Source organism: Odocoileus virginianus, chromosome 18, assembly GCF_023699985.2.
Source record: "Odocoileus virginianus isolate 20LAN1187 ecotype Illinois chromosome 18, Ovbor_1.2, whole genome shotgun sequence".
In the NCBI taxonomy this organism is placed as follows: domain Eukaryota; kingdom Metazoa; phylum Chordata; class Mammalia; order Artiodactyla; family Cervidae; genus Odocoileus; species Odocoileus virginianus.
This window is the reverse complement of record NC_069691.1, coordinates 38,535,785-38,563,163: the sequence shown is the minus strand read 5'-3', so window position 1 is coordinate 38,563,163 and position 27,379 is coordinate 38,535,785. Positions and strand designations below refer to the sequence as shown.

The 27,379-nt window shown below is 38.3% G+C and overlaps 2 protein-coding genes across 4 annotated transcripts in view; one reads left to right on the top strand and one right to left on the bottom strand.

Annotated features, from left to right (window-relative positions):
* The window catches only part of IFT74 (intraflagellar transport 74), a 97,784-nt gene extending 87,601 nt beyond the window's left edge, over positions 1-10,183 (bottom strand). The window contains exons 1-3 of one of the 3 annotated variants that reach the window (XM_070480593.1): positions 9,952-10,183; positions 4,614-4,752; positions 3,192-3,327 (exon numbers count right to left, since the gene is read on the bottom strand). In XM_070480593.1, coding sequence (XP_070336694.1) covers positions 3,192-3,327; positions 4,614-4,733 — 256 coding nt within the window. In that variant the 5' untranslated portion in view covers positions 4,734-4,752; positions 9,952-10,183. The remainder of the gene's footprint in view (positions 1-3,191; positions 3,328-4,613; positions 4,753-9,951) is intronic. The other 2 variants (XM_020887755.2, XM_070480592.1) reach the window with 2 other exon arrangements.
* Positions 10,184-12,015: 1,832 nt separating this feature from the next.
* The window catches only part of PLAA (phospholipase A2 activating protein), a 37,400-nt gene continuing 22,036 nt past the window's right edge, over positions 12,016-27,379 (top strand). The window contains exons 1-4 of the mRNA XM_020887752.2: positions 12,016-12,581; positions 19,497-19,690; positions 26,542-26,642; positions 26,730-26,850. Of these exons, the coding sequence (XP_020743411.2) occupies positions 12,433-12,581; positions 19,497-19,690; positions 26,542-26,642; positions 26,730-26,850 (565 nt within the window). The 5' untranslated portion in view covers positions 12,016-12,432. The remainder of the gene's footprint in view (positions 12,582-19,496; positions 19,691-26,541; positions 26,643-26,729; positions 26,851-27,379) is intronic.

Genomic DNA, 27,379 nt, shown 5'->3' with positions numbered 1-27,379 from the left:
TCTATTTCTGCTTTATTGACTATGCCAAAGCCTTTGACTGTGCGGATCACAATAAACTGTGGAAAATTCTGAAAGAGATGGGAATACCAAACCACCCTCTTGAGACCTGCCTCTTGAGAAACCTGTATACAGGTCAGGAAGCAACAGTTAGAACTGAACATGGACCAACAGACTGGTTCTAAATAGGAAAAGGAGTATGTCAAGGCCGTATATTATCATCCTGCTTATTTAACTTATATGCAGGGTACATCATGAGAAACGCTGGGATGGAGGAAGCACAAGCTGGAATCAAGATTGCTGGGAGAAATATCAATAAACTCAGATATGCAGATGACACCACCCTTATGGCAGAAAGTGAAGAAGAACTAAAGAGCCTCTTGATGAAAGTGAAAGAAGAGAGTGAAAAAGTTGGCTTAAGGCTCAACATTCAGAAAACTAAGATCATGGCATCCGGTCCTATCACTTCATGGCAAATAGATGGGGAAAACAGTGGAAACAGTGGCTGACCTTATTTTTCTGGGCTCCAAAATCACCGCAGATGGTGACTGCAGCCATGAAATTAAAAGACGCTTGCTCCTTGGAAGGGAAGTTATGACCAAACTAGACAGCATGTTAAAAACCAGAGACATTACTTTACCAACAAAGGTCCGTCTAGTCAAGGCTATGGTTTTTTAAGTAGTCATGTATGGATGTGAGAGTTGGACTACAAAGAAAGCTGAGTGCAGAAGAATTGATGCTTTTGAACTGTGGTGTTGGAGAAGACTCTTGAGAGTCCCTTGGACTGGATCCAACCAGTCCATCCTAAAGGAGATCAGTCCTGGGTGTTCTTTGGAGAGACTGATGTTGAAGCTGAAACTCTAATACTTTGGCCACCTGATGCGGAGAGCTGACTCATTTGAAAAGACCCTGATGCTGAGAAAGATTGAGGGCAGGAGGAAAAGCGGATGACAGAGGATGAGATGGTTGGATGGCATCCACGACACAATGGACATGGGTTTGGGTGGACTCCAGGAGCCAGTGATGGACAGGGAGGTTGTGGTTATGGCGTCACAAAGAGTTGGACATGACTGAGCGACTGAACTGAACTGGTAAAATACTTTAATTTTAATTAATTTAAATAATCACAAATATTTGTATTTGTAAAAATACAAATAATTTATATTACAAATACAAATAGCTATTGGCTATCACAATGGACAGTGTAGATTTTGACTATAAATTTCTCAGTGTAGGCCAGAGATTATGATTTTATATAATTTTTCAGAGACTTTTCAGGAATACAATCTTACATTTCAGTAGGACTAAAAAAGCCCATAGGTTAAATGTCCCAAACCTTGAGAGAGGGGAAGTGCCCTGCATGGCATGAGAGAAAAGGCTAGGAAGTATTGACTGAAATCCATGCTGAGAAGAGGAAGAGAATGTCTCACTAGAATGGGAAATGAGGCACTGGAACAGGTAACAGCAAAATCACAGCAGATAGTGGTACATGCTGGTAACAGAACTTTTCACATAAGGCTTTAAACTATATTTGTAGAAAATGACTATTTTCTTAAACACCTAAATGCTATTTAAGTATTATTAAATAATACTTAAATTATTAAATAATACTTAATATTTAAGTATTAAATAATACTGGTTATTATTTAAATAATACTGGTTCTTATCTTATTTAATCTTAAATAATTAAATATATTTAATTATTAAATAGTTAATAATACTGATTGTTTTAAAGGAGAAATTAATACAGTAATAAAATTTGATGAGTTCTTAGAATTGCACCCTTAAGGTTTCTGCCCTTAAGGTTTTTAAATAAGAAATATTAAATACATAAATGATTCTGTGAATACACTTTTAAAGACTAAACAACTACAAAATTTTGAGTCATTTTCCTCTACAGCATTGATAATTAATTATTAAGCAAGTATTTCTAAACAACTGATTTTTTTTCATCCTTTGGCCACCCTGCATGGCACATGGGATCTTATTCAACCAGGGATCAAATCTGTGGCCCCTGCATCAGAAGTGCAGAGTCTTAACTACTGAACCACCAGGGAAGTCCAATAACCAACTGGTTTTTAATATTTAGTGAACTAAGTTGTACCATAAGTAAGAAAATTAAGTTTGCTGAAAGGTAGGATATATTATATTATAGAAGTCGGTATATCACCTTATACTAATTTCATACTAGTATGTTCATCCCTGATAAGTCATTTGCACATATACATAAAATTTAAAAACTCAATATGAAACAGTTCCCTATGTTTTGATTTATATATATATAATAGACCAAATTTTTGGTCTATTATAAAACATATAGTGTTATTATTATTATGCATTTCTAAACACATAGAGAGATAAGGAGAGATGTAGTATAAATCTGTATGTTAGCCTCACTTTCTTACTTAAGCATTATAATGGAATAATAATTATTACCAAAAGTAACACTTCTGGTCTCACTTCTCATAAATATACAAATACCTACCATTGTCATTTTGATATGGAAACCAAAAAAAACTATTTCAGAATATTTCTATATAATACTAGAAATCTAATTTTCATTTCTGAGTTTTCCTTCAAATTTCTTCAAAGAAATTATAGTAAAGTTCACCAACAAGGACCTACTTGCTCTATAGCATAGAAAACTATAGTCAACATTGTATAATAACCAAAAGGGAAAAGAATTTGAAAAGAAATATACATGTATATGTAAATCAACTATACTTCAATTTTAAAAATTTATAGCAAAGTTCACCAGAAAAATGATTAAAATAGCTCATACATGTATATAACTCCATAGTTCACAATGAATTCTCATATTCATTCTCTTATTTAACCCTTAAAATTTTTGAATCAAGGAGTAAGAACTGAGAAAAATAGCCTTTCACTGTATAATTCTGATTTAGCAATACACTGTAATAGCTCCCAGGTGGCGCTAGTGGTAAAGAACCTGCCTGCCAACATGCAATGTAAGAGATAAGGGTTCCATCTCCAACATCTCGGGTCAAGAAGATCCCCTGAAGAAGGGAAGAGCAAGCCACTCCAGTATTCTTGCCTGGAAAATCCCATGGACAGAAGAACCTGGTGGGCTACAGTCCATATGGTTGCAGAGTCAGACCTGACTGAAGTGACGCAGCACTAATATACTGTAATACTTCTTATATAAAATATGCTCATCTTCTTAAAATAGATACCTTTCATACCAGTTTTCATCCCACTCAAACCTTGTTGTGTTACAGGACGATCAGCAACTCTGATTTGAGAAGACAGAACTCCTCCTGTCCCTACGGGACCACCACGAGAGCCTGGTCTTGCTGTTCCAGGTGGCATCTAAATGACAAGATTCAGTTTCAATAAAATAGAGAAATACTGTGCCTCTAAGATTAACAGTATACAAAGAATATTAAAAATAAAACTAAGAATTCTATATAATATGTAAACTTTTCCTTACATTTTAAAATGTTTGATATAGTACATAAAATTAATATCTAAAATTAATGATAAGTAATATTTTTCTTTAAAATGTAAAATTCTATGTGTTAGACAATATTTATACCACTTCCAAACTGTAAAGGAGCAAAATGTCCACATATTTGTCCTTATTTAACAACAGGACTAATGGTGAAGCTGAAGCTCCAATATTTGGGTCATCTGATGTGAAAAACCAACTAATTGAAAAGTGTCTGATGCTGGGTAAGAGTGAGGGCAGAGGGAGAAGAGAACATCAGAAGATGAGGTGGCTGGATGGCATCACCAATCAATGGACATGAACCTGGGCAAATTTTGGGAGATGGTGAATTTATATAATATACTTGCCTACATTTTCTGCTAATACATTTATGATTTCATTTTTTAATATAAAATTTTGAAAATATCTAGGACTCTGTGTGAGGGTGGGAGTTGGTTTATAAAAACAAATGGTTTACCAATTATTCAGCAGTACTGAATACTTCATGCTTTCCTACTAATTTGAAATGCAACCTTCATCACTAATTAAATTCCTCTTGCCTAATTCCATTTCTGGTCTATTCCACTTCACTTGGTTTTGGCACCAATACGCTATGCCCCTAAATTGTTGTAGCTTTAAAATAAATTTCAATATTAGTATGAGTACGCATTGTCTCTTAACATTAGTCTTTTAAACATTCTCACACATATAGTCGTGTCCAATTCTTTACAACCCCATGGACTATACAGTCTGTGGAATTCTCCAGGCCAGAATACTGGAATGGGTAGTCTTTCCCTTCTCCAGGACATCTTCCCAACCCAGGGGTTGAACAAAGGTCTCCCATATTGCAGGTGGATTCTTTACCAGATGATCCACCAGGGAATCCCAAGAATACTGGAGTGGGTAGCCTATCCCTTCTCCAGTGGATCTTCCCAACCCAGTAATCGAACCAGGGTCTTCTGCATTGCAGGCAGATTCTTTACCAATTGAGCTACCAGCGAAGCTCTTTATACTTCTAGATGTTTAAAAAAACAAACAAACAAACACATATAATAGTATGCTTATAGCATAAAGAAAAACAAAGAAGAATCTCTATTTATTATAGACAGGCTTTTCAAATTCTACCAGGATATACATATAATAGTTCAACAATTTGTTTTAAACTTACACCAGTTGCCACTCGAATATTTCCTGATGGGGGTCGTATTCCAGAAGGAGGCCTTCCTGTCAATCCAATCCCACCTCGAGAAACAGGGCGAACTGCTGAAGGTTTGTGATTACTGGCCATTATTTGCTCAGTTTAACCACTGCTTGGAAACAAGAATAATTTAATTCTCCTTTGATACCTCCTGTAGCAAGACAGGAGTGAACCACATACCCTTTCAAACATTTAATCCACTGTGACTTTTCTTACAAATTAATATTGTAGGTACCACTATGTACAAGGTTAAGCCTGCTTTAATTTTGTTCAGATTTGACATAACTGTTCCATTCAGAACCATGGAATCATTTATTATAACATGCCCTCCTCATTTCCCTACTATCTTATCAAAATGCAAGTCCCTCTACTTACCTTTCTCTCCTGGGCTCTCATTCATACTCTAGTTAACTAAAGTTTTCTCTCTCCTTGCAAAACCAGTATCTTTCTTTTCTGACTATTTTTATCTGTGCTTTCTGGTCTATAGTAAATTCCCTTATATTCTCAACCCTGTTATAAATACTTCCTTGTACTCGTCAACTTAACAGGATCCTGTCTTCTGAAAATACTTTTGGTAGTGAAGGCTGTCTTAGCTTCTTGTCCAAGGCAAAGAATGGCACTCTCCTTGCTCCACAATGTAATTGGCAAACGTTATTCTTCAAAGTTTAAAAAAAGTAATGAACAACAGGATTCTCTTCCGTTGAGGACCAAATAATGCAACTATATTGCCTTGGATCTTTTCTGGTAGATTTTATATAGGAGCCACCTAATCTCTCCCCCATATTTACTAAAGTCTTGTGTATCTTGTTCAGTCTCTCCATTCTAGTACCATCAACAACCTAGATGATTTCCATATAGATACTGGATTCAACATGTAACATTCTAGCTTCACAGTTCCATGACCCAAATCCCAGCAATCATTTCAATTCTAATTCATGGCCATGGGCAGAGCTGGAGCTTATCATCATCTGGAATTGCTTCATCTCAAATATCTTAAAGAGATACTTTATTCTCTGGCCTTAATTTCCTCTCCTACCTTTTTCTCACAAAAGACTTTGATGCTGGGAAGGATTGAGGGCAGGAGGAGAAGGGGATGACAGAAGATGAGATGGTTGGATGGCATCACCGACTCAATGGACATGGGTTTGGGTAGACTCCGACAGTTGGTAATGGGCAGGGACACCTGGCGTGCTGCAGTTCATGGGGTCACAAAGAGTCGGACACGACTGAGCGACTGAACTGAACACCTCCCCTTAAACTATTTCCTTTATTCATTCTCTCCTAGTTTATCAGCCCCCTCCTGTACTCAGCAGAATAAAATATCATTCAAAATTTTGACTATTTAAAATAGCATTTTAAAATTATGGTCATAATTAGTGGCTTATAAAAACAACTTAGAGGGTTATGACCAATTTGAGTTAAACATGAAATAAAACAGAAGATACAAGAGGTTTCACTGCACATAGGAAGGGTACTGTTTCATTAAATTTTTGTTTCAGTTATATTTGTGTAAATTTATACATATGTGTATACGAGTCTATAATGTAAGATATATGTCCTATTATGAATAATGTTCAAAAGAGTTTCAAAGATTCTGAACTAGAGAGAGAATATGGAGAAAAAGAGTACCTAAGACTCTGGCCTGAGGAATTTAAATATATACAGGCTGCACAGAAGAGGGAAAGCGTGTATAAGAGACTGAAAACAAAGACTAAGAAAGCTAACAGAAAAGCCAGGAGTGTGTGTGTCAGAGATGCCAAGAGAAGGCAAGAATGGTCAGCCATGACATTTTCTTCTGGGAATTCAAATAAGATGAACACTGAAATGTCCACTGAAATCCCCACTAAAAAGCCATTAGTGACCATGATGGTCATTTTCAAGGATTCCTTTTCTTCTCAACATTAAATTACTGTCTCATGAGCACCATCACTAATTTGCATCCTTGAACACTTCTTCAACCCATTTCACAAATCAGAAACTATTCTCTACATTCAACCTGGACTGCTGAACACCATTGATGGAAATTTCACAGCTCTATAGACTGGAGAACTGCAAAGTCATAGTCACCAAATTTAGATGGATCTTCACATCTCTGAAATTATTTTATTTATCCTTGATAAGCTACTCTGTCCTTGATGATTCCAATTCTTAACAACTTTTCTACTTCTACCTCTCTCAGCAGATGACTTAATGTCATAATTAAGAAAATTAAGATGTGAAATCCATCATATTTGGAGCAAATCAACTTACCTATATAAATGCTGCCTTCCAATCTCAATAGCCATGACTTCTCTCATTCAAGATCAATCTCTATTCTGATTTATCCTCTTAATCCCACACCTCTGGGACATTAGCTTCCCTCTTCTTGCCAAACTCCTTCTCCCTAACCCCTGCTCCAAGCTCCTTCGGAGCATTATCCAGCTCCTGAGAAGGGGATAACAGAGGAAGAGATGGTTGGATGGCATCACCAACTCGACGGACTTGAGTTTGAGCAAGCTCCAGAAGTTGGTGATGGACAGGGAAACCTGGTGTGCTGCGGTCCATGGGATCGCAGAGTCGCACACGACTGAACAACTGAACTGACTGACTATGTCTAAACTTCTTCCTTTCTTTGAGTCTGGTGTCATGTTCCATTCTTTCCTAACCCTAAAAACTAATTTCTTGATCCTGAAACCACATTTAATTCTGTCGTATATATTCTTTTTCTACACCGGCAAATTCTAAGATATTGCAACCATCTCCAGGATACTCCCCTCTTCTGTTTCGACTCTTTCAGTCTCCTTCATCTTATTCTACCTGCTCCTATTGTCGCATTTCTCAAGATACGAACCAGTCTATTTTTCTTTTTCCTCTCTACCATCTCATTGATCCACCTCATCTATACTCAAGGTTTGAGCAATTAATAAGCTGATGACTCACAATACTGAATTTCCAGTCCTGACTCCTCACACTCCCTCTGAGGTGTTTATATCCAAATAATTACTTGCCATTTTCACTTCAATATAGTATCAACATTTCAAAACAAATGAAAAGTAAACTCACTGTCATCTCTCCCGAATTTACTCTTCCCCCTGGTATACCTCCTAATCACACAAGCCAGAAATTTAGTCCTTGATTTCTCCCTCTCCCTCATTTCCCATGGCTAACCACATAATCCTAATTTTATTTCTAAATATTTAAGATATAACTTCCAAAAAATAAATGGAAAAAAAAATAAATAAAATAAAATAAAATATAACTTCCTCTCCATTGCTATAGTACTGCTCAGAGCCTCATGGACTCAAGTGGATTATATTGGCCTCCTGACTTGTCCCTTGTGTAACACAACTTGCCTGTTATACTCCCGAGGAATCCATGAACCACCAGTCCATAACCACCCTGCTGCTGCTGCTGCTAAGTTGCTTCAGTCGTGTCCTACTCTGTGCGACGCCATAGACAGCAGCCCACCAGGCTCCCCCGTCCCTGGGATTCTCCAGGCAAGAATACTGGAGTGGGTTGCCATTTCCTTCTCCAGTGCATGAAAGGGAAAAGTGAAAGTGAAGTCGCTCAGTCGTGTCCGACTCTTAGCGACTCCACGGACTGCAGCCCACCAGGCTCCTCCGTCCATGGGATTTTCCAGGCAAGAGTACTGGAGTGGGTTGCCATTGCCTTCACCGAATAACCACCCTAACCTTCTTCAATTTGAATTTACAGGGCTGTCTGAACTGCTACTATGCATCTGTACACATATCTATCCCAGGACCTATCACACCAACCTGCTTAAATATTTTTTCACCTTGAAGGCAAGAGCTGGATCTTATTCATTTTTACATCCCCAGCATTAATCTCAGTGCCAGGCAAAAACTTTTTTTTTTGTACCTTCTGAATTTCCTTCCACATGAAGGCATTGCCAGCTACAAAATCCAGCTACAAAAATTTACTAAATTATCAAAAAGAAAACAAATCACTTCTTAAACCAAAATGGCTTCTCAGTTTCAGTAGCCCCTGCCCAGTACTTCTCTGGGTTTCCTTGGCATTATTCATGATCAATCTTGGAATTATTTCTCTCCTCTCCATAATATTTTGTTTTCATTTAATTCTAATTAGGCTGATGACTCACAAATCAGTATCTCCAGTTCTGTCCTTAAAACTGGACAACAATTCTGAGTTTTCAACTGCTGGGGGGGAGGTGGATTTCTATTCAGATATCCCATTATTACTTTATATTTAATATGTTCACAGCAGACTTAGAATCATCCCATTCCAACTAGCTCCGTGATTCTATTTTCTGGCCATTTTGAACTCTTCGGACAAAGTAACAGAATTATTACTATTATTTCAAATGGAAAAGTACGTTTTATAAAACGACTTTTTCAAAGGCAGACGAGGTCTATGGTCCAAACAGTTTCTACCAGGGACTTCCCTAGCAGTCCACTGGTTAACTCTCTGTGCTTCCACTACAGGGGGCACCAGTTCCATCCCTGCTGTTGGAACTAAGGCGGTGGCAAGGGGGAAAAAAAGAAAAACGGTTTCCTCTCAGAGAAAGTTAAGACCATAAACCTTTTCATTCAGCAAAAATAGTTGGGGTTACTCTAGCTTTCCTGAAAACTTTAAGAAATTGGACAATACATAGAATTCCACCCGATTCCACTGCTTTATTACAGCGGGAAAAAATTTAGTTAACATTTTATCAGTTTTACGGGGTAAAATACAAGGGAGGAGCACTAGTAACAAACAGGCCACTAACTCCGGGGTTAGTCTTTCGAATATTCGCATAATCTAAGGGGTTATTCACACAACCAGAGAGGTCCCAGAAAGACTAGGGATACTAACGGAGCTCCGACAGTTACCAGCCATACACCCTCAGGGCTGTTTTCTTATTGTAGTCTGGCGAGAGCTCCAGCTTGCAGTCTTTGTGGCGATTTCAGATACTGAAATACCTGGCTCCTAATTATTATCCCAATCATTATCCTCCCCAAACCAACCATTTTAATATATTTTGAAGAAGCGGAAAGTTGCTAAGTCCCTTCTGCTATGACCAACAGACAGACAGCTATTACTACTTCGAGTAACACTCAGCCCACAGTTAATTTTCTGAGGCGCTCGGGACGTTCCCTCTGGTCCCCTGGCAGGTCAGCTTAGGGGACTGTGTGAGAAAATCTTTTCTCATGTTCTGCAGGACTAAAAATGGGCCTTCCTTAGCCCGGCGTCGGGCTGGAGGAGAACTCCTAAGAGCCGGGTTTATTTTGTTTGAAGCCCATCAGCATCGTCCAAGCTAAGACAACCAGTAACGGACGCAAGGAAAAAGTTGGGACCGGGGATTTCTCACCTCAGCTGGCGCTGAGGGGTGCGAAAGGAGCGAGGTCGCACCACCCAGGGGCACTCGAACTTCTTGCGAGCCCTCCACCACCGCGTAGCCCACCGGTAGGGCCAGCGAACCCGCTCCCTAACTGGAAAGGTCGCTCTCACCAGCTTGCAGCTTTCCTAGGCCCTCAAAGCCTAATCTCCGGCAGCCGCGAGCCTTTTCGTCGCCCGGGAACAGGGGGCGGGGTGCCTCTATCGGATTGGCCAATCCTCGGCCTCCGCTCAGTGACGCGAGAGTGAAATGTTCTCGCGATATTTGACGGCTAACTTTCGTTTTCTCGGTTCCCCAGAGCTTTTCTGGAAGAGATGGAAAACGGCGTTTTGGCTAGGAATGAATATTTTATTTGGAAACTGATTTTCTTTATAATCAGAATAATCTCTCTGATTGTGTACCTGACGTGAACTCACTCCAGCGAGTTTTATTATATCGCTGTGCAACGTCATTTGTACTCCGTCAAACTTTTTAATGAGAATTATTTCAAGTTATTCCGTGGTAGGCAGCATTCGTGGTACAGTCTTTTTCTAATTAGCAGTAGTTTCCTTTTCATTAGAAGAAAGGAACGCAACACATATGATACAGCATTAAGTCTCGATGCGATTCTGGTAGCATGTTCTCACTTTATTGAAGGCTTTATACTTTTAGGCTTCTTTTCACAGTGATTCTGTGAGGAGGGCTGAATTTAAAGCGAATTGCCTTAAAAGAATTATTTTAATATCAATTTTTTTAAATTAAGAAAAATGAGAACTACGTCGTCTCAAATCCTACTTCTCTAATAAAAGGAAATTTAAGTTTGTTTTTTCCAATTTTCCTATAGTCAGCTTAAATGACGGGAGCTCTAATTTTATATGTGTGTGTGTGTGTGTGTGTGTATATATATATAACTTTCAACATTTTCACACTTTCCATCTTGCATACCTTATGTCCAGGTTTACTGTTGTATGCCTGCCTTCAAGTAGGTTGAAATCTGTGCAATACAAAATGAAATGTTCTGTGACTGAGTTCTGAAAGTTTGTAAAGCATTTTCGTGTAATTATTCCACTTGAGATCAACATATTTGTTGTCTTTAGGGTCACTTTAGTGAAGGGAAGTAGAATTTGCCATCCCAAAGTATGCCACATTGGTAAAAGGCTTATTTTGAGTGGAAGGCAATTGAAAAGATGTAGATACAAGAAAAGCTCTCCATTCCATTTGCGTAAAAACAGAACATAAATTTTCAAAGTCTCCTCTTCTAGCTTCTTAAACAGGAAGGCCAAAAGTTAATCATTGGAGACCTTTATCAGCCTGGAGACAGCACCAGAGGAATCTACTAAAAACAATTAACCAGCCTTTACTGTTAGTTTCCCATCTAATTGTCTTCCCATAATGCTACCTCTGAAGAGTCCTTTTACCACTTGTATAGAAACTTATCGTTCCTTTGTTAAGATGCTGTATAAGCCCAAACTCTAGCCACCGAGCTATTCATCTCTTAATTTCTTTGTATATATAATACATGTAACAACAACAACAACAACAACAAAAAAAAAAAAACGTTTTTAATCTTCTTCATCTTTTACTACAGAGCCCCAGCAGAAACGCTAGAAAGAAAAACCTTCAACTTCTAACGTCCAACTATTTTATATGGTCTCATAGAGAAGCTACTGTCGTGCCTTTTCGAAACGTCGGTGTTTCCAGACATAAGGGAGACCCAACATTTGCCATTTGTATAGAGTTGTGACAGTTTGAGAGAAAATCTTAAAAAAAAAACAAAACTTTCTCTAAAGTACCAAGAACCCAGTTTAGTATTCTCAGAATTTAAGGCAAGTGATTGTCTCCAATTTAGTCCCAAGATCTCTCGTCTTAGATTAAAAAAAAAAAAAAAAAAAAAAACAACCCTCGGGAGACTACGCAGAGTTTGTGAAAATCGGACTAAGCTTGCTCCCAAGACAACACGTGAAGCGAACTCAATTAGCCAGGCGAACCAAGATTTAAAATACCCGGATTTGGCGCTCCTGGGACTCACGCCCCGCTTACGCGTGGCATTGTGGGATTTGTAGTTCGGACCATATCCGGTATCGAAATAAAAAGCTCAGCCAGGGCTCGGAGAGGACTCAGGCTCAGAAAAGAACCAGATTCGGGCGCCCAGACAGAGAGGCCGGCGGTGGTATTTCTTCCTCGCTGGCGGTCCAAGCGACCGTCGCCTCCGCGTTGGCCTCAGCAGTCAGGACGCACACACTCTGCGTCATGGCGGGCTGAGGCCGATGATGAATTCCGGTGTGCATGTCAGGGTTGCTGTGTCACTCGGCCCACTCGGCGCGCCCCTTCCCTGCCGTCCTTCCGCACCGGCCCTTGGGCTCTTCCGGGCCCGGCGTCCCTCACCAGCAGGCGCTCTCCAGCCGCCCTCCCGGCCCCTTCGACTGACCGATCTCGCGCCGTGCCCCGGCCCCGGGCGCCGGACCCATCAGGGCCATGGCGAGCGGCGCCTGCAGGTACCGGCTGAGCTGCTCGCTGTCGGGCCACGAGCTGGACGTGAGGGGCCTGGTATGCTGCCTCTATCCACCGGGGGCTTTTGTGTCCGTGTCCCGAGATCGCACCACCCGCCTCTGGGTCCCAGACAGGTGAGCGCCCCGAGTCCCGTTAGCCCCCAGTTGTGCTGCAAGCTTCCTGCGGAGTCCAGGAAGAGAGTGCCCCCTCCCTGCCCTCTTCCCTCTCTGGCCTTCCCTGCGATCCGCGCTCCCTCCCATTTCTGAGGTAACTGGCACTCTGGGTACGCCGTGTAAGAAACCTGTGAGATTTATGTGAAGAGAGTGCTGGGTTAAGGGAACAGAGACCTACTTTCTTGTCCTAACTTGACCACTAAAAAATTGAGTGACCTTGGATGAACCTTTTATTTTTTGTGGCTTCAGTTTGTGAACGATGATTTTTCCCGTGTTTTCTATTTGAAAATTTTTTGATGCCAAGTCACCCTCATTAATGAGGTAGTGTAAAAGCATCTGGCATGTGATTGAAATAAATCCTCTTCTTTACTAAGAATTTGCTCTGTAGTCTTCCCTCAAATTTGAGAATTAAGGTTCTCAAAAATTGCATTGCAGGAAGGTGCCTTGGCTCCTTTCCACGTTATCCAACTCTTAGTTTCTTAGTCCGAGTTAGGTGATGGACTTGAGTGGAGGGGAGAAAACTCCTCAACTGTTTTATGGATGTGGGGAGAGGGTGTTTTCTTGAGAGAAAGCCCACTGCCTTCAAAAGATTTTCAAGAGATTAATCAAGTTCAAGGGTTTAGCCCTGATTTAGCTGGTTGTAACAGGAAATGCTTCAACAGTATGTGGACCGTGAACTTCCAGATGTTCAAGCTGGATTTAGAAAAGGCAGAGGAACCAGAGATCAAATGGCCAACATCCACTGGATCATTGAAAAAACAAGAGAGTTCCAGAAAAGCATCTACTTCTGCTTTATTGACTATGCCAAAGCCTTTGACTGTGTGGATCACAACAAACTGTGGGAAATTCTGAAAGAGATGGGAATACCAGCATACCCAACTTGCCTCCTGAGAAATATGTATGCAGGTCAAAAGCAACAGTTAGAACTGGACATGGAGCAACAGACTGGTTCCAAATAGGAAAAAAAGTACCACAAGGCTGTATTTTGTCACCCTGCTTATTTAACTTATATGCAGAGTACATCATGCAAAATGCCAGGCTGGATGAAGCACAAGCTGAAATCAAGATTGCCAGGAGACATATCAATAACCTCAGATACACAGATGACACCGCACTTATGGCAGAAAGTGAAGAAGAACTGAAGAGCCTCTTGATATAAGTGAAAGAGGAGAGTGAAAAAGTTGGCTTAAAACTCAACATTCAGAAAACTAAGATCATGGCATCTGGCCCCTTCACTTCATGGCAAATAGATGGGAAAACAATGGAAACAGTGAGAGACTTTATTTTGGGGGGCTCCAAGACCACTGCAGATGGTGACTGCAGCCATGAAATTAAAAGACGCTTCCTCCTTGGAAGAAAAGTTATGACCAACCTAGACAACATATCAAAAAGCAGATACATTACTTTGCCAGCAAAGGTCCATCTAGTCAAAGCTGTGGTTTTTCCAATAGTCATGTATGCATGTAAGAGTTTTGGACTATAAAGAAAGCTGAGCACCGAAGAATTGATGCTTTTGAGCTGTGGTGTTGGAGAACTCTTGAGAGTCCCTTGGACTGCAAGGAGATCCAACCAGTCCATCCTAAAGGAAATCAGTCCTGAATATTCATTGGAAGGACTGATGTTGAAGCTAAAACTCCAATACTTTGGCCACCTTATGTGAAGAACTGACTCATTCAAAAAGACCCTGATGCTGGGAAAGATTGAAGGTGGGAGGAGAAGTAGACGACAGAGGATGAGATGGTTGGATAGCATCACTAACTCAACGGACATGAGTTTGAGTATGCTTCAGGAGTTGGTGGTGGACAGGGAAGCCTGGCATGCTGTGGTCCATGGGGTTGCAAATAGTTGGACACGACTGAGTGAACTGAACTGAACAGGAAATTTAAGACCTAGGAGGCAGATTTCTTTTTAGAAAGGGAAAAATTAGGTGAGTTAGTTTATGTAGTAATTCTTGCATCAGATATTTCACTCAATGAAACCATACATTTTCATCCATAAATTCCAATGATGACTATTTATTGAGAGCCTCCTTTTTGTTTGTGATCCTGAAGAAGAAAAAAAAGACAAGTTTCCTATGTTTATATATCTTAGCTACAGTCTGGGCGAGAAGACGGATGAAGAAAACAACCAAATAATTATACTTTGGCATGTGTACTGTGAAGAAAACAAATATGGAGTTGAGTGGAGAGAGATGCTAAAGAAGGAGGCCTCTCTGAGGGAGGTGTTTTGGGTTTTTATTTCTTCTTAAAAACCACTGAGCTGGAGGTAGTCAAGGGAATGAGGAACGGAAGTGAGTCAATTGGAAGGGTACTGTAGGCTGTAGGAAGAGCAGACACAGCTCTGGACTGAATAGGAGAAAAGTCCCTGTGTTCTGGAGGGAATGAGCTGTGAAGTGCAGGCAGATCTTAGAGGCTGGCAGAAGCCAGGACATGCCTGGTAGAGGGCTGAGGAAAGGAGCTAGTAGGTAGAAGCCCCCAAAGAGTTTCAGCAGGGAGCAGCATGATTTGATTTACCTGTGGAGAAGTTTCTGCTAGCTTCATGTGGAGAATGAATTGCAAAGGGATGAATGTGGAAAAAGATCTGTTTAGAGGCTTTTGCAGTCATGCAGCCAAGAAAAATTAGGGATTTATAGAGCAAACTCCTTTATTGAACTGGATCAGGTCTTCTCTAACTCTTCAAGATTTATGATATTCCAAACCACTTGGTAACACTGATATGTAACTTCTTGTGTATTTGAGTACAAATTACTGACTAAACTTCTGCATTTAACGTTGAATTCAGTAGAAGTACATGCCCAGTAGGTTATGAATGCTGCAATAAGGAGTCGTTAAAGAATGCTTGTAATAGTTGAAATCTGTTGAATAGCTGAATCCTTAAACTTTCACCTGTGCTTGATTGCCAAGAGCTTAAATCACTGGATCACAAAAACATGAGGAACTTTGAGCTGAAGTGATCTTCTCTTTAATAACTAGTTCTCACTCAATTCATATTGTCTTTTGGTTTTGTTTTTTAGAATTTATGTGGTTTTTAACTAACACTGATTGAGTATTTCCAGGCACAGGGCCCAGAAGTGGGATTGATGTGATAAGGTGGTTTTCCTCTCGATTCCAACTGCGATGGTAGAGCATCTCATAGTCACTCTTTAGGCAGCCGAACTAGTGTCTCAGCCATACCTTTAGTGTCATGAAAAGTGTCCTCAAGGCTAACATCCTGACAGTTTCTGTTTATTTCAGGATATTAATGAAATTAGTAAAGTGCAGTAAAACATTTGGAGCCAGCAAGTACACATTTTCGTTTTCTCATGTGCATTGTTGATAGAGTTCTGGATTAGGGTGGATAATGTAGGGATGGACTGGTAATGAAGCGGAAAGTTAGTTTCAAGGAGGCAAAATAGTTCTATTCTAGTGTGGACTAAATCAGATACCTCATCTTTCACAAGGACCCTCTGAAAACCCAGAAAGCCTCCAGGCCTTCTGAAGGTGCTTCAGGTTGGAGACTTTATTTTTTGGTTGTGCATTGACCTGAACCAGTCAACATGCCATTACTGCAGATGGCTCCAAGCCTCTGGAAGCCCACCTCACAGTAAACTGGATTTCCCGAGTCTATCACACCAGTGATTGCTTTGCCTTTGAAAACTATCCATGTTTGAAAGACTCCAACTTCAGATTCAGCCTCATTCATTAAATCTTCCCTGACCATGCCAAGGCTGGAGTAACTTCTCCCTCATGCTTACTCAGCACTTGGGTCCTTAGTCAGGTGGAGTTTATTAAGAAATTAGAGCCATTACTTTCTACCCTCCAACCCACAATTCCCTTTTCTTGGAGGCAAAATTTTCATGTCTTTTAATGGCTTATTTTTAAATTTTTCTTCCATATTTGTATATAAAGTGCTATACTGCTGTTTCTTTAAACATTTGTTTAGTTCTCTGTTTTAGTGTTTTCTGTTAGCTCTTATCAGGGAATATGAAAATATAGCTATAGCTCTCTTTTCTGCTTTCTGCCAACCCACCTCAAATAGGCATACTTTCTATGCCCCGACCCTCATAGTTTAATTTAGACTAAATCAGTATTTTGTGACTGTACAGAATCTCTCTACACCTGAGGTGTGGAATAAACTATGGTAGCTTTTCCTCATCAATTTTATGATTTTCCTTGTAGTTAATAATTGTCTTTTTTTGTTGTTTTTGTTTAATTTTCTATGAATGTATCACTAATTCAACTTTATATTGTTTGCTGATCACCTGAATCTCCTTTCAAGACCTCTAGACACATTGGATATTTTACAGTTTCTCTTTCTCAGCTAATCGTCTGCCTCTGGTGCACAACTAGTCCTGGGATCTTCTTTCACTGTCCTCTTAAGAAGCCATTTTTGGACTCTTCTGTTGGGTTTCTTCTATCAATTATCCTTAAACTTTCTTGGTTTTCTTCCTTGACATCTTATTAGAACACATCCTTCAGGAGCTTCCTGAAATACAGTGCAGTGATAGTGTATTAAGACCTACATTTGGAAAATGATTTTATCTTGCCTAGCTACTTGAGTAATAGTTTAAAAGTTTGTAGCATTGTAATTTCCAAATAATTTTTCTTCAGAATTTTGAAGCTATATTCCATTGTATTCATTGTGTTACAGTAAGTCTGAAGTCATTGTGACTCTTGACCTGTTATTTTTTTCTCTCTGGAAGACAGTCTACATCATTCATTTTTCAGGTTCATTAAATGTGGGCTCTGAATGTGAAAACTCATATCCATAAGTTCTGGAACGTTTTCTTAAATTCTTTGGTTTCATCGTCTCCATTTTCTCCCACTTCTTTTGTGGAGATTTTTATTCATATATTGAACTTGTTTCTTAATTGCTTTTTTATTTCTCTCTGTGTATCTCTTTTTTTCTCTCTCTCTACTATACTTTCTCAGAAAGTGCCTTGACTTTTTGTGAAATTATGTTTTTGTTTCATGGTTGTAATATCTTATATCTCTAAGGAAGCTAATGCTGATTTTTTTTTTAAGTTACTTTCTCCCTGAGTGGTCTGTTTCCTCTAAATTGGTTATTTCCCCTCCCTGTTAGTTTTGGTCACTATATTACCCCCAAATGTCTAGTAATTCTTATTCTGTGCTTAGTATTAGGGTGTGTGTGTGTTCAATTGTGTCGACTCTGTGACCCTGTGGATCATAGCCCTCCAGGCTCTTCTGTCCATGGGATTCTCCAGGGAAGAATATTGGAATGCGTTGTCATTTCCTCTTCCAGGGGATCTTGCTGACCCAGGTCTTCTGCATCACAGGTGGATTTTTCACCCATGCGCCACCATACCCCAAGGCTCAACTGTGGCTTGTGTCACCACCCTCTCCTTCCAGCCAAAGACTTTTCTGCAGAAAAAACTTCAGGCTTTTGCTGGGTACAAGGGGCAGTTTTGTTTTTTGTTTTTTTTTTTCTTGATGCTGTATGCATTTTTTTTTTCTCCCCACTGATTCAAGAAGTACTTAGTGAATTACCATGTAGAATACTGTGCTGCAAACTTAGGAAGATGAAAAGAAGAACCAAGTCTGGATTCTGCCAAGAGCTTCACAGAATACTGCACACAAACATTCATACTAGAGCGTGCTAAGGGACACGTTTAGATAGAGTTAGTACTTTATATAATACAGACTTTTAGAGACATCTTATCTTTTACATTTCTTTAGACTTACTGATAAAATGGTTTCTGAAACCACATTTTTAAAAAACGGCACCTAAATAGACAAGTTAAAAATAGCTCCTACTATATGTGTATACCTATGGCCAGTTCATGTTAATGTATGGCAGAAACACCACAATATCATCATAAGGTAATTATCCTCTAATTTAAAATAAAATATTAAAAAAAGGAAAGATTTGGAGAAAAAAAAGAACTACTACTACCAAATACCTTTCTTTGAAGATTTTTTGAAATGATTCCACTTGTGACTCTGAAGACTTTCAACTAGCTTTCCTAATTCTAGTTCCTACCTTTTTTTGTCCCCATTTCCTAGAGATACGTAGTGGTGCTCATTCTTGAGCCTTTTGGGGGTTCATTGGTAAATTGGGCCTCTTACTTTCCCTGTTCCTGCTTAGAACTCATTTTATTCAAGTATCCTAAGGCTGTTACTACATTTCTGTCAGTTTTCAGTATTCAATGTTATAATTGTTCCTTTTTTTCTTATTCTCTCTGACCTTGTGGGTTTAATGCCTTTCTTAAAATAAACATAGATAGAAACAAAATATGCATTATACAAAACAATATGTATTGTTGTAATGGTGTTTGGAAAAGGATTGAATATAGACAAGTGTGTGTGCAGTATTTACCTAGGACTCTTCCCTCTTTATGTACACTTGTGTTCTCTCCTTTAGCTGGACCACAAACTCCTTGATTTAACTTGAGTCAGAAATATAATTCTTTAATTCCCCTCAGCAGCTAATTTATTGCCTTCCACGTGGTATATATACATATATATATATATATATATATATATATATATCTGCTGTTTGTCTTGTTATGTAAGGCAGTGATGCCAAGTGAACGATATGTAAAACAATTTGGTAATTATTCTAATCCCCAGGCAGTTATTATTAAGCTGTGTCCCTAGAGCAGTCATTTATATATCCCTGTATTAGTCCCTTTAGTTCACAATTTGAATGTGATAGTCTAGCTACTTACATACACACACCATACTAATGGATACTAAGTTAATATTTCATAGTATGAAAAGGTCCTCAGTGGTTTTAGGCTTATAGGTAGTAGATTCCATTATCCCAGTTGCATGAATGTTTCACTTCACTCGAGATTCCTCAGGGTAACAACAGCTGATAAGTAGAAATAAAGTAAGGGAACCAATGTATATCTTGTTAACTGTCATGTCTTTCCAGTCCTAACAGGGGCTTTACAGAAATGCACTGTATGAGTGGCCACTCCAATTTTGTCTCTTGTGTATGCATCATACCTTCAAGTGACGTGTACCCTCATGGACTAATCGCCACTGGAGGAAATGACCACAATATTTGCATTTTTTCTCTTGAGAGTCCAGCACCACTTTATGTACTAAAAGGTCACAAAAACACTGGTGAGTGTAACACTTTGGCATTTTTATGTTTGAATAAGTGTCATCTTTTTGAAGATAAAATTCTTATATCTGCTTTCCCTAGTTTTTTAATTATTATTTTTACCTATCACGGTGGCTTGATACAGAAAACCTTTTGAATCATCATTGTTCTATAAATTCTGTTACAGACTTACTGTCATAAGTAAGGGCTGACATACCTATATATGTAAAAAGCAAAGATTTCATTTATAAAAGGAAGAGATTATAGTTTTATATGCTTTGTAATTTTGGTTTTTCAACTTTCTTTTGCAAGGAATTCACTTACTCAGGAAAACTGATAGCACTTCCTTTATCTTTGGACTGTTATTTCTGTATTTATGCAGCAAATCAAGTCCAAGAAGGAATGTATGTAGGGGGTCTGGTATCATTATTTGAGAGTATTTAATACTTTTGAATAATGTTTTCTGTGATTTGTATATATTTCTGATTCTGTTGTATTCCTGAACTTGTGTTTGCTTAACAGCTCTTTGTTATAAAATGATACAGTTAATCAGTGCAGTGTGTGTACTTTCTGTTCTTGCTGTTGTTGTTTCTGGAATAGTTTGGGATATCTGTAAGCAAATAGTATGGCCCATAAGTATTCTAAACTTAATTCCTTTAAGGAGTTTGCAAAATGCTTTGTGTGTAGGTATGGAAAATCTTCAATACAGAGTGACACAGATTTTTTTTAAACTTTTTAAAGGACATCTTCTAATGTATTTAAAGTAGAGACAACATATTTTAAGGGAAATACTATAATGATCTCTTCCACCCATGTATTTGCATAGCTTTAAGGATTATCAACACCTGGCCTATTTGGTTTCATCTTCTGCCCCTCCCACAACATTATTTTAAGGGAAATTTCCAATATACTATTTCATTTGTAAATAGTTCATTATGTAGCACTATAATAGGGTTTGGCAAACTTTGTCTGTGCAGGGCAAGATAGTAAATATTTTAGGATTTGCAGGCCATGCAGTCACTTTCATAACTGCTCACCTCTGCTGTTACGTGGCAAAGCAGCAATTGACAATAAATAAATGAGTGAACATGTCTGTGTTTCAGTAAACCTTTATTTATGGACACTGAAATATGAATGTCATATAATTTTCATATGTCAAGAAGTGCCTTTTTTTCCTCTCACCCACTTAAAAGTATAAAAACTATTCTTAGTTTGTGCACCATACAAAAACAGGTGGCCCACAGGCCGTAGCTTGCTGACCCCTCAAAAAAAATAATTTACTCTAACTCTGCCATTATTTCTGGATTTAATACCTAGCATTTTTGTTAAGAACCTTCCACATCAACTGTTTGGTTACCCTGTGGCACATTCACACAGAAAAGACAGGGTAAATGCTTACCTTCTGCCCACCCCCACCTCTTTCGATGGTTTCAGAATGAGTTGATTCCCTAACATCTTGTTTTGTTTTTTGATTCTCAAACTGTCCCAATTGAAAGCCTCTTTAAACAGTTGGTTCCTATGACGGCTTCTTTTTTTTTTTTTTGATTTATTTTTTTATTGAAGGATAATTGCTTTATAGAATTTGTTGTTTTCTGTTAAACCTCAACATGAATCAGTCATAGGTGTATATATATACCTTCGCTTTTGAACCTCCCTCCCATGTCCCTTCCCATCCCACCCCTCTAGGTTGATACAGAGTCCCTGTTTGAGTTTCCTGAGCCACACAGCAAATTCCCGTTGGCTATCTATTTTACATATGGTAATGTAAGCTTCCATGTTACTCTTTCCATACATCTTACCCTCTCCTCCCCTCTCCCCATGTCCATAAGTCTATTCTCTATGTCTGTTTCTCCATTGTTGCCCTGTAAATAAATTCTTCAGTACCATTTTTCTAGATTCCATATATGTACATTAGAATACAATATTTATCTTTCTCTTTCTGACTCACTTCACTCTGTATAACAGGTTCTAGGTTCATCCACTGCATCAGAACTGACTCAAATGCATTCCTTTTTATGGCTGAGTAATATTCCATTGTGTATATGTACCACGACTTCTTTATCCATTCATCTGTTGATGGACCTCTAAGTTGCTTCCATGTTCTAGCTATTGTAAATAGTGCTGCAATGAACAATAGGATACATGTGACTTTTTCAATTTCGGTTTCCCCAGGGTATGTGCCTAGGAGTGGGATTGCTGGGTCATATGGTGGTTTTATTCCTAGTTTTTTAAGGAATCTCCATACCATCTTCCATAGTGGCTGTATCAATTTATACTCCCACCAACAGTGCAAGAATGTTCCCTTTTCTCCACACCCCTGTGGCTTCTTGATAAGCCCTTATTTTTGGTACTATAGAATGTTCTAGACCTGAAGTCAACAATTTTGCCAAGAACCTTATGTTTTTCTTTTAGTGGGAAGTAGTATTTAGAAACCTCTATTTGAGTTGTGATCCAGGATTTTTTTTTTAATTAATTTTGTTTTTTAATTACATAAAACATAGTTTATAAAGAAAAATCTGTTTAACACGGTGAGTTCAAAGAAGTCTGTATTGCTTTCTCACACCATCCTTTTCTTATAAGTAATTTTTTGTATTATGCTATTTTCATGTGAAATTTTAATTTATTTTTTAATTGGAGGAAAATTGCTTTACAGTGTTGTGTAGTTTCTGCCATACAGCAACATGAATTAGCCATAATTATATATATATCCCCTCCCTTTAAGTGACTGTTTTTTTATTATTAATAGCTCTGTTCTTTCTGAAAAAAAAAAAAAATAGCAAATATATATGTATATCTGTATTACCCCTATCTTAGATAGAAGGTAACATACTGTATTTAGTTTTCTACCCTGGCTATTTTTACTTGATAATACTGTCCTGAAATACTTTATTGCTATATATAGAAATCTTTGTTCATTTTTACAGTGGCATTATATTGCATTGTGTAGCTATACTAAAGCTATTTTAGCTTATTCAGCTGGTCTCCTATTGATGGATATCTAAGTTTCCAATCTTTTGCTCATACAAATGTCTTTTGGTTGGGTTTTGTGTGTGTGTTTGAGTGTAATTTGATCCAGTTCTGGATCAAAGGGTAAATGTATATGTAATTTTATTAGTTATTGCCAAACCCCCTTATTTGGTGTCATAACCTTTAATGCATTTCCAGCAGCAATATTTGAGTCCCTTTTTCCAGTCAAATATGTTGTCAGATATTTAGATTGTTGCCAAAATGATAAGTGAAAAAATGACATTTTAATATGGGGTAATTTGCATCTCTTATTATGGAGGGGGGCATTTTTTAAAATATGGAAGGCTTATTGGCATTTTGTCCCCCTGAGAGCTATATTCTTGCCCATAAAATATAGGGTTATTGACTATTTTAAAAGTCCTTTATAAATTAGTTATTAACCCTTCAATACAAATTACAAATATTTTTTCATATCGTTATCTTTCTTTGCTTTATATATGTTCTTTTCCTGCTTTTGTAATTCAAAGGTTTATTTTATGTAATCATATGTATCTTGATTTTGTAAAGGTGTTTCTCATAGAAACCTGTGCAGTAAAAATATTGCTTCATATTTTAAGGGTATGTTTTCTGCTTGGTTTATTTCTTCTTTATCATAGGTTATCTTTTATTATTTTGTTAAGTTGCTTGATGATTTGGGGCCAGTGTCATTTCTTTGTTTTTAACTTTTTCTTTTTAATTTGAAAAATACTACATCAGTGAGTCGGAGATGAAGAAATTAATGATTGACATCCTTATGTCTTGTTTTTTTGTCAGCTTTCTAGCCCAAATTTTATGTTCTAAATGGTATAGTGGTACTGTTTTTTAGTCAACATATGTATAACACTTTCCAGTTACATTAGTTAACTGGAAAAGCTGAGCCTTTAGGTTCTTTTCCCTGAGCTATTTTCCCAGTTGAAAGCGTTTATTTTCATGGCAACAACCTTAATTTTCTTTGCTTTGAAAATACTTTAAATCCATTTGGAAGTTTTGGTACTGTGCAGGACAGATGGCCGTGTTTCTGAGTTGTACCTGTTATGTAGCTGGATGTCAATTGTCCTTTGGTGCTGAAAGGACTTCTAGGGTTTATATTTTTCATCTGGGCTTGAGAAGCAATTGGCTCTTCCAGCTCTGCAAATCACTAGGTTTGGATTCTTCATTCCTGCTTGGGAGCCAACCAGTTTTTGATCTCATTCCTTTCTTTTACTGCCTAGGCAGATGCGTCCAATAGTAAATGACACCTAACGCTGGAGTCCCATTTTCCACCCTCTTTCTTTAGATAACAAGTTTATCGTGTCCTGAGTTAATGCCAGTGGCAGCTTTACCAGATGTTCCTTACTGCGTAATAAGGATCATTGGTCTTCTCTTCTGTGTTAGCAATCTCCTCATTGCCTGTCTGTTAAACTAGTCCCATATATTTCAGGTACTTGCTTTAGTGGTGCCTCGCTTTTGCTGCTAGTTCTGACTCCGTGAGGTAGGCTAGGTGACATTGCGGTAACAGACAGCCCCAGTGTGGCTTAATGCAGTCAGCTGGCTTTGCTTCTTGCAGCTCCAATGCAGCAGGTATCCAGATGACAAGCTCCAGCGCAGCATGTGCTTTCACAGATGCTGGAGCAGTGGGGAGGAGCATGGCCTAATTGAGCTTCTGTTCTTAAAGCTTCCAGACTTCTGCTTAATTTTTCAATGCCAGAACAAGTCATGTAACATGCCCAAGGCCAAAGGAACTGAAGAAGTTCAGTCTTATAATTTGATTAGAAGGTAAAGAGCAGAAAATATTTTATGAATATCACTAATGGCTACCATGCACATTAAAATCTTTACATGTTCCATGTGCTTCCTGGAAACCTCCCTCTTGGTACCTTTTAGCCACCTGTTGCATTCATACTCCCTGGACTAATGTCATCTCCAGATTTCCTATTTTCCTAGATCCCTTGTTTTCATCATTCTTAGCTTACTCTTTACTATAATACAGCTGTTGCAGCTTCCTAAGAACGCTGTTAACGTGGGGGTTAAATATATTTTGTATTTGCATATTGGAAAATGGCTTTATTCTAGTCTTATATTTGACTGTTAATTTGGCTAGATGTAGAATCCTGTGTTAAATCCATTTAACTTCAGAATTTTGAAGGCATTGCTCTGTTGTCTTTTCATGAATGGTGTTATTTAGAAGTTTGATGCCATTTCCCCTGTCTTTTCTATGGGACACTTCTGGTCCCCTCCCAAACTTTTGGGATCTTCTCTATTTCTAATGTTATGAAATATCACAGTGCATCTCTATATTTCTTAAAGTGCCTTTCACTGGACATTTTAGTAGGTTCATTCAGTCTGGATATCTTGACCTTCACTTTGAGGGAATCTTTCTTGTACTGTTTCTTTGTTTTCTGCCCCAATTTCTCCTCTCTCCCCAGTTACTTCTTTTCGGAATCTCTGTTACTTAGATGTTTGACATTATAAAATTATTTTCTGACTTTCTTAACTATCCTTTCCTGTTTTCTATATCTTTGCCTTTTGGGTCCAATTCTCAAACTTTGTCCCCCCTGGGTTTTTAGTTTGGTTCTTCTATGTTTAGCATTTTTCTTGGTCTCTCATTAGTTCTTTTTTTATATAATACCCATTTGCAAGTAATATCAGATTGAAGATTTTTCTTCCACTTTCTGAAATTGGATTTGTTTCTTATGGATCTCTCAAGCCCTTTCCCCCCTTATTTTTCTGTTTCTTTGTTTTGGTTTTTCTCTCATGTGGATGGAGCTTGGTGATTGGTGGTCTTTTTAGAGGTTGAGCTGGTGGCCTGACTTTTTAGATGGAAATCCTCTCAAATGTCTGCATCTGGAGTTCTTTAACATTATTCAGTCCTCTAAGAATGCTCCTGCCTCTTGCCTAGGTGGATGGGGATCAATATATGCCTGACTGCTGGTTTTGTGGGAGCAGGTATAGGTACCACATTTTAGGATGGAGACTTTCTGCTTATTCCCCCTGTGTTTCTTGAGGCTTATTCCAGCTGTTTATTACGCCTGGTGACCCGAGTCTAGAAACTCAGCTGCAGTTCCTCCAGAGGATAAACCTCCAGTCTCCTTCCTGCAGTGGGTGAGGATGTACTTTCGTGACACTGTAGGCTGAGAGGAGAGTTGTAGTGTTTCACTGCATTGTGTGCAGGCTTTGAATCGCTGTTCTCATTTCTTCGGTTCTCTGCTCAGCCCTGTCCTCTGCAACCTAGCGGACACTAGGTTTTGTGGGTCAGTTACTGTGCTTCTGATCTTTCTGTGTAACCTCTTCCTTTTTGCTAAGTCAGTTACATTGTTTTGTCTTCCTTGTCCTTGTAAATTAAGACCATTTATAGCATTACTGCAGACAGTCTGCCATTTTAAATCAGAACTCTTGACTTTTTTGTTTCCATGTTTTTAGATAATTTTTCATATTTATAATTTTTAGCTTGTACAGTTTTACCTCAAGATAAAACATTTAATTAGCCGTCTCATTACTGTTGAACACTTAGCTTGACTCTATAGTTTTTTTGTCATGTTGACTAGCATGACCCTAAATAACTATATAGTGTTGCAAAATCTTTTGCATTATTTTTCTGTGTAGTTTCTTAGAACTGGAAGGGGTTGTGCAACCCACTTAATCCTGCTCCCTCCTTTTACAGATGAGGAATCTGATGTTAAATAATATCCCTGTGGTCAGACAGCTCCTAAATGGCATGGGTAGGCCTTGGATCCAGGGGGCCTTCTGCATTTCCATTGAGTTAAGCCTTAATTAGCTAAATACCCCCACTTCATAAAGTATATTTAAAATTATAGTGTTTTAGTAACTGGCAAGATTGAGCATTTTTCTCTATGAAAGTATGTTAATTAACCTTTTTTTCCTTTAGTTTGTAGTCTTTCCTCTGGCAAATTTGGGACATTACTTAGTGGCTCATGGGACACCACTGCCAAAGTCTGGCTGAATGACAAATGCATGATGACCTTACAGGTACAGTAGTTCTATGTGAGTATGTGATAAAATAATTAAATATGGTGATTCTGTGGCAACTTAACTTAATACCCATTTTCCTCACAGGGTCATACAGCTGCTGTTTGGGCAGTAAAAATATTACCTGAACAGGGCTTAATGTTAACTGGATCAGCAGACAAGACTATTAAACTGTGGAAAGCTGGAAGATGCGAGAGGACTTTTTCTGGTAAGGTCGCAGTAGACAGCTTTTATAATCTCATTGCTTCATATTTGCACAGATGATTTTTTTTTTTAATTTATAAGTTTTAAAGTGATACTTGAAAAACATCAGTGTATTTCAGCCATGTAATTTGGGTGAGTACAAATTTTCTTACAGTTAATACATCATATCTTTTTAAAAGCTGTACTGAGATCTGTGATAAGACAACCAGATATGGGCTAATGAATAGCTACTTCATAAGCTGTAATATAGGTGTGTGCTTCTGTGTGTGTTATTTATGTAATTTTTGGTACTCAGTTATGTTTTGGTGTCATTTGAACAATTTAGCCTGAAACTTCCAAGCATAATTCTTACTAAGTGTGGGTCAATTGAGTTACCTTCATATGTGAGGACAACCTCACTCATGCTTTTATTAATATTGAAATACATTGTTTAATAATAAGAATTTTCAGGCTTTGTTTATGTTGTACTTTTAGGTGGGTAGTCTTGTAAAACCTCAGCTATTAAATAACTCCTAAAATGAGGAATCGGCTGT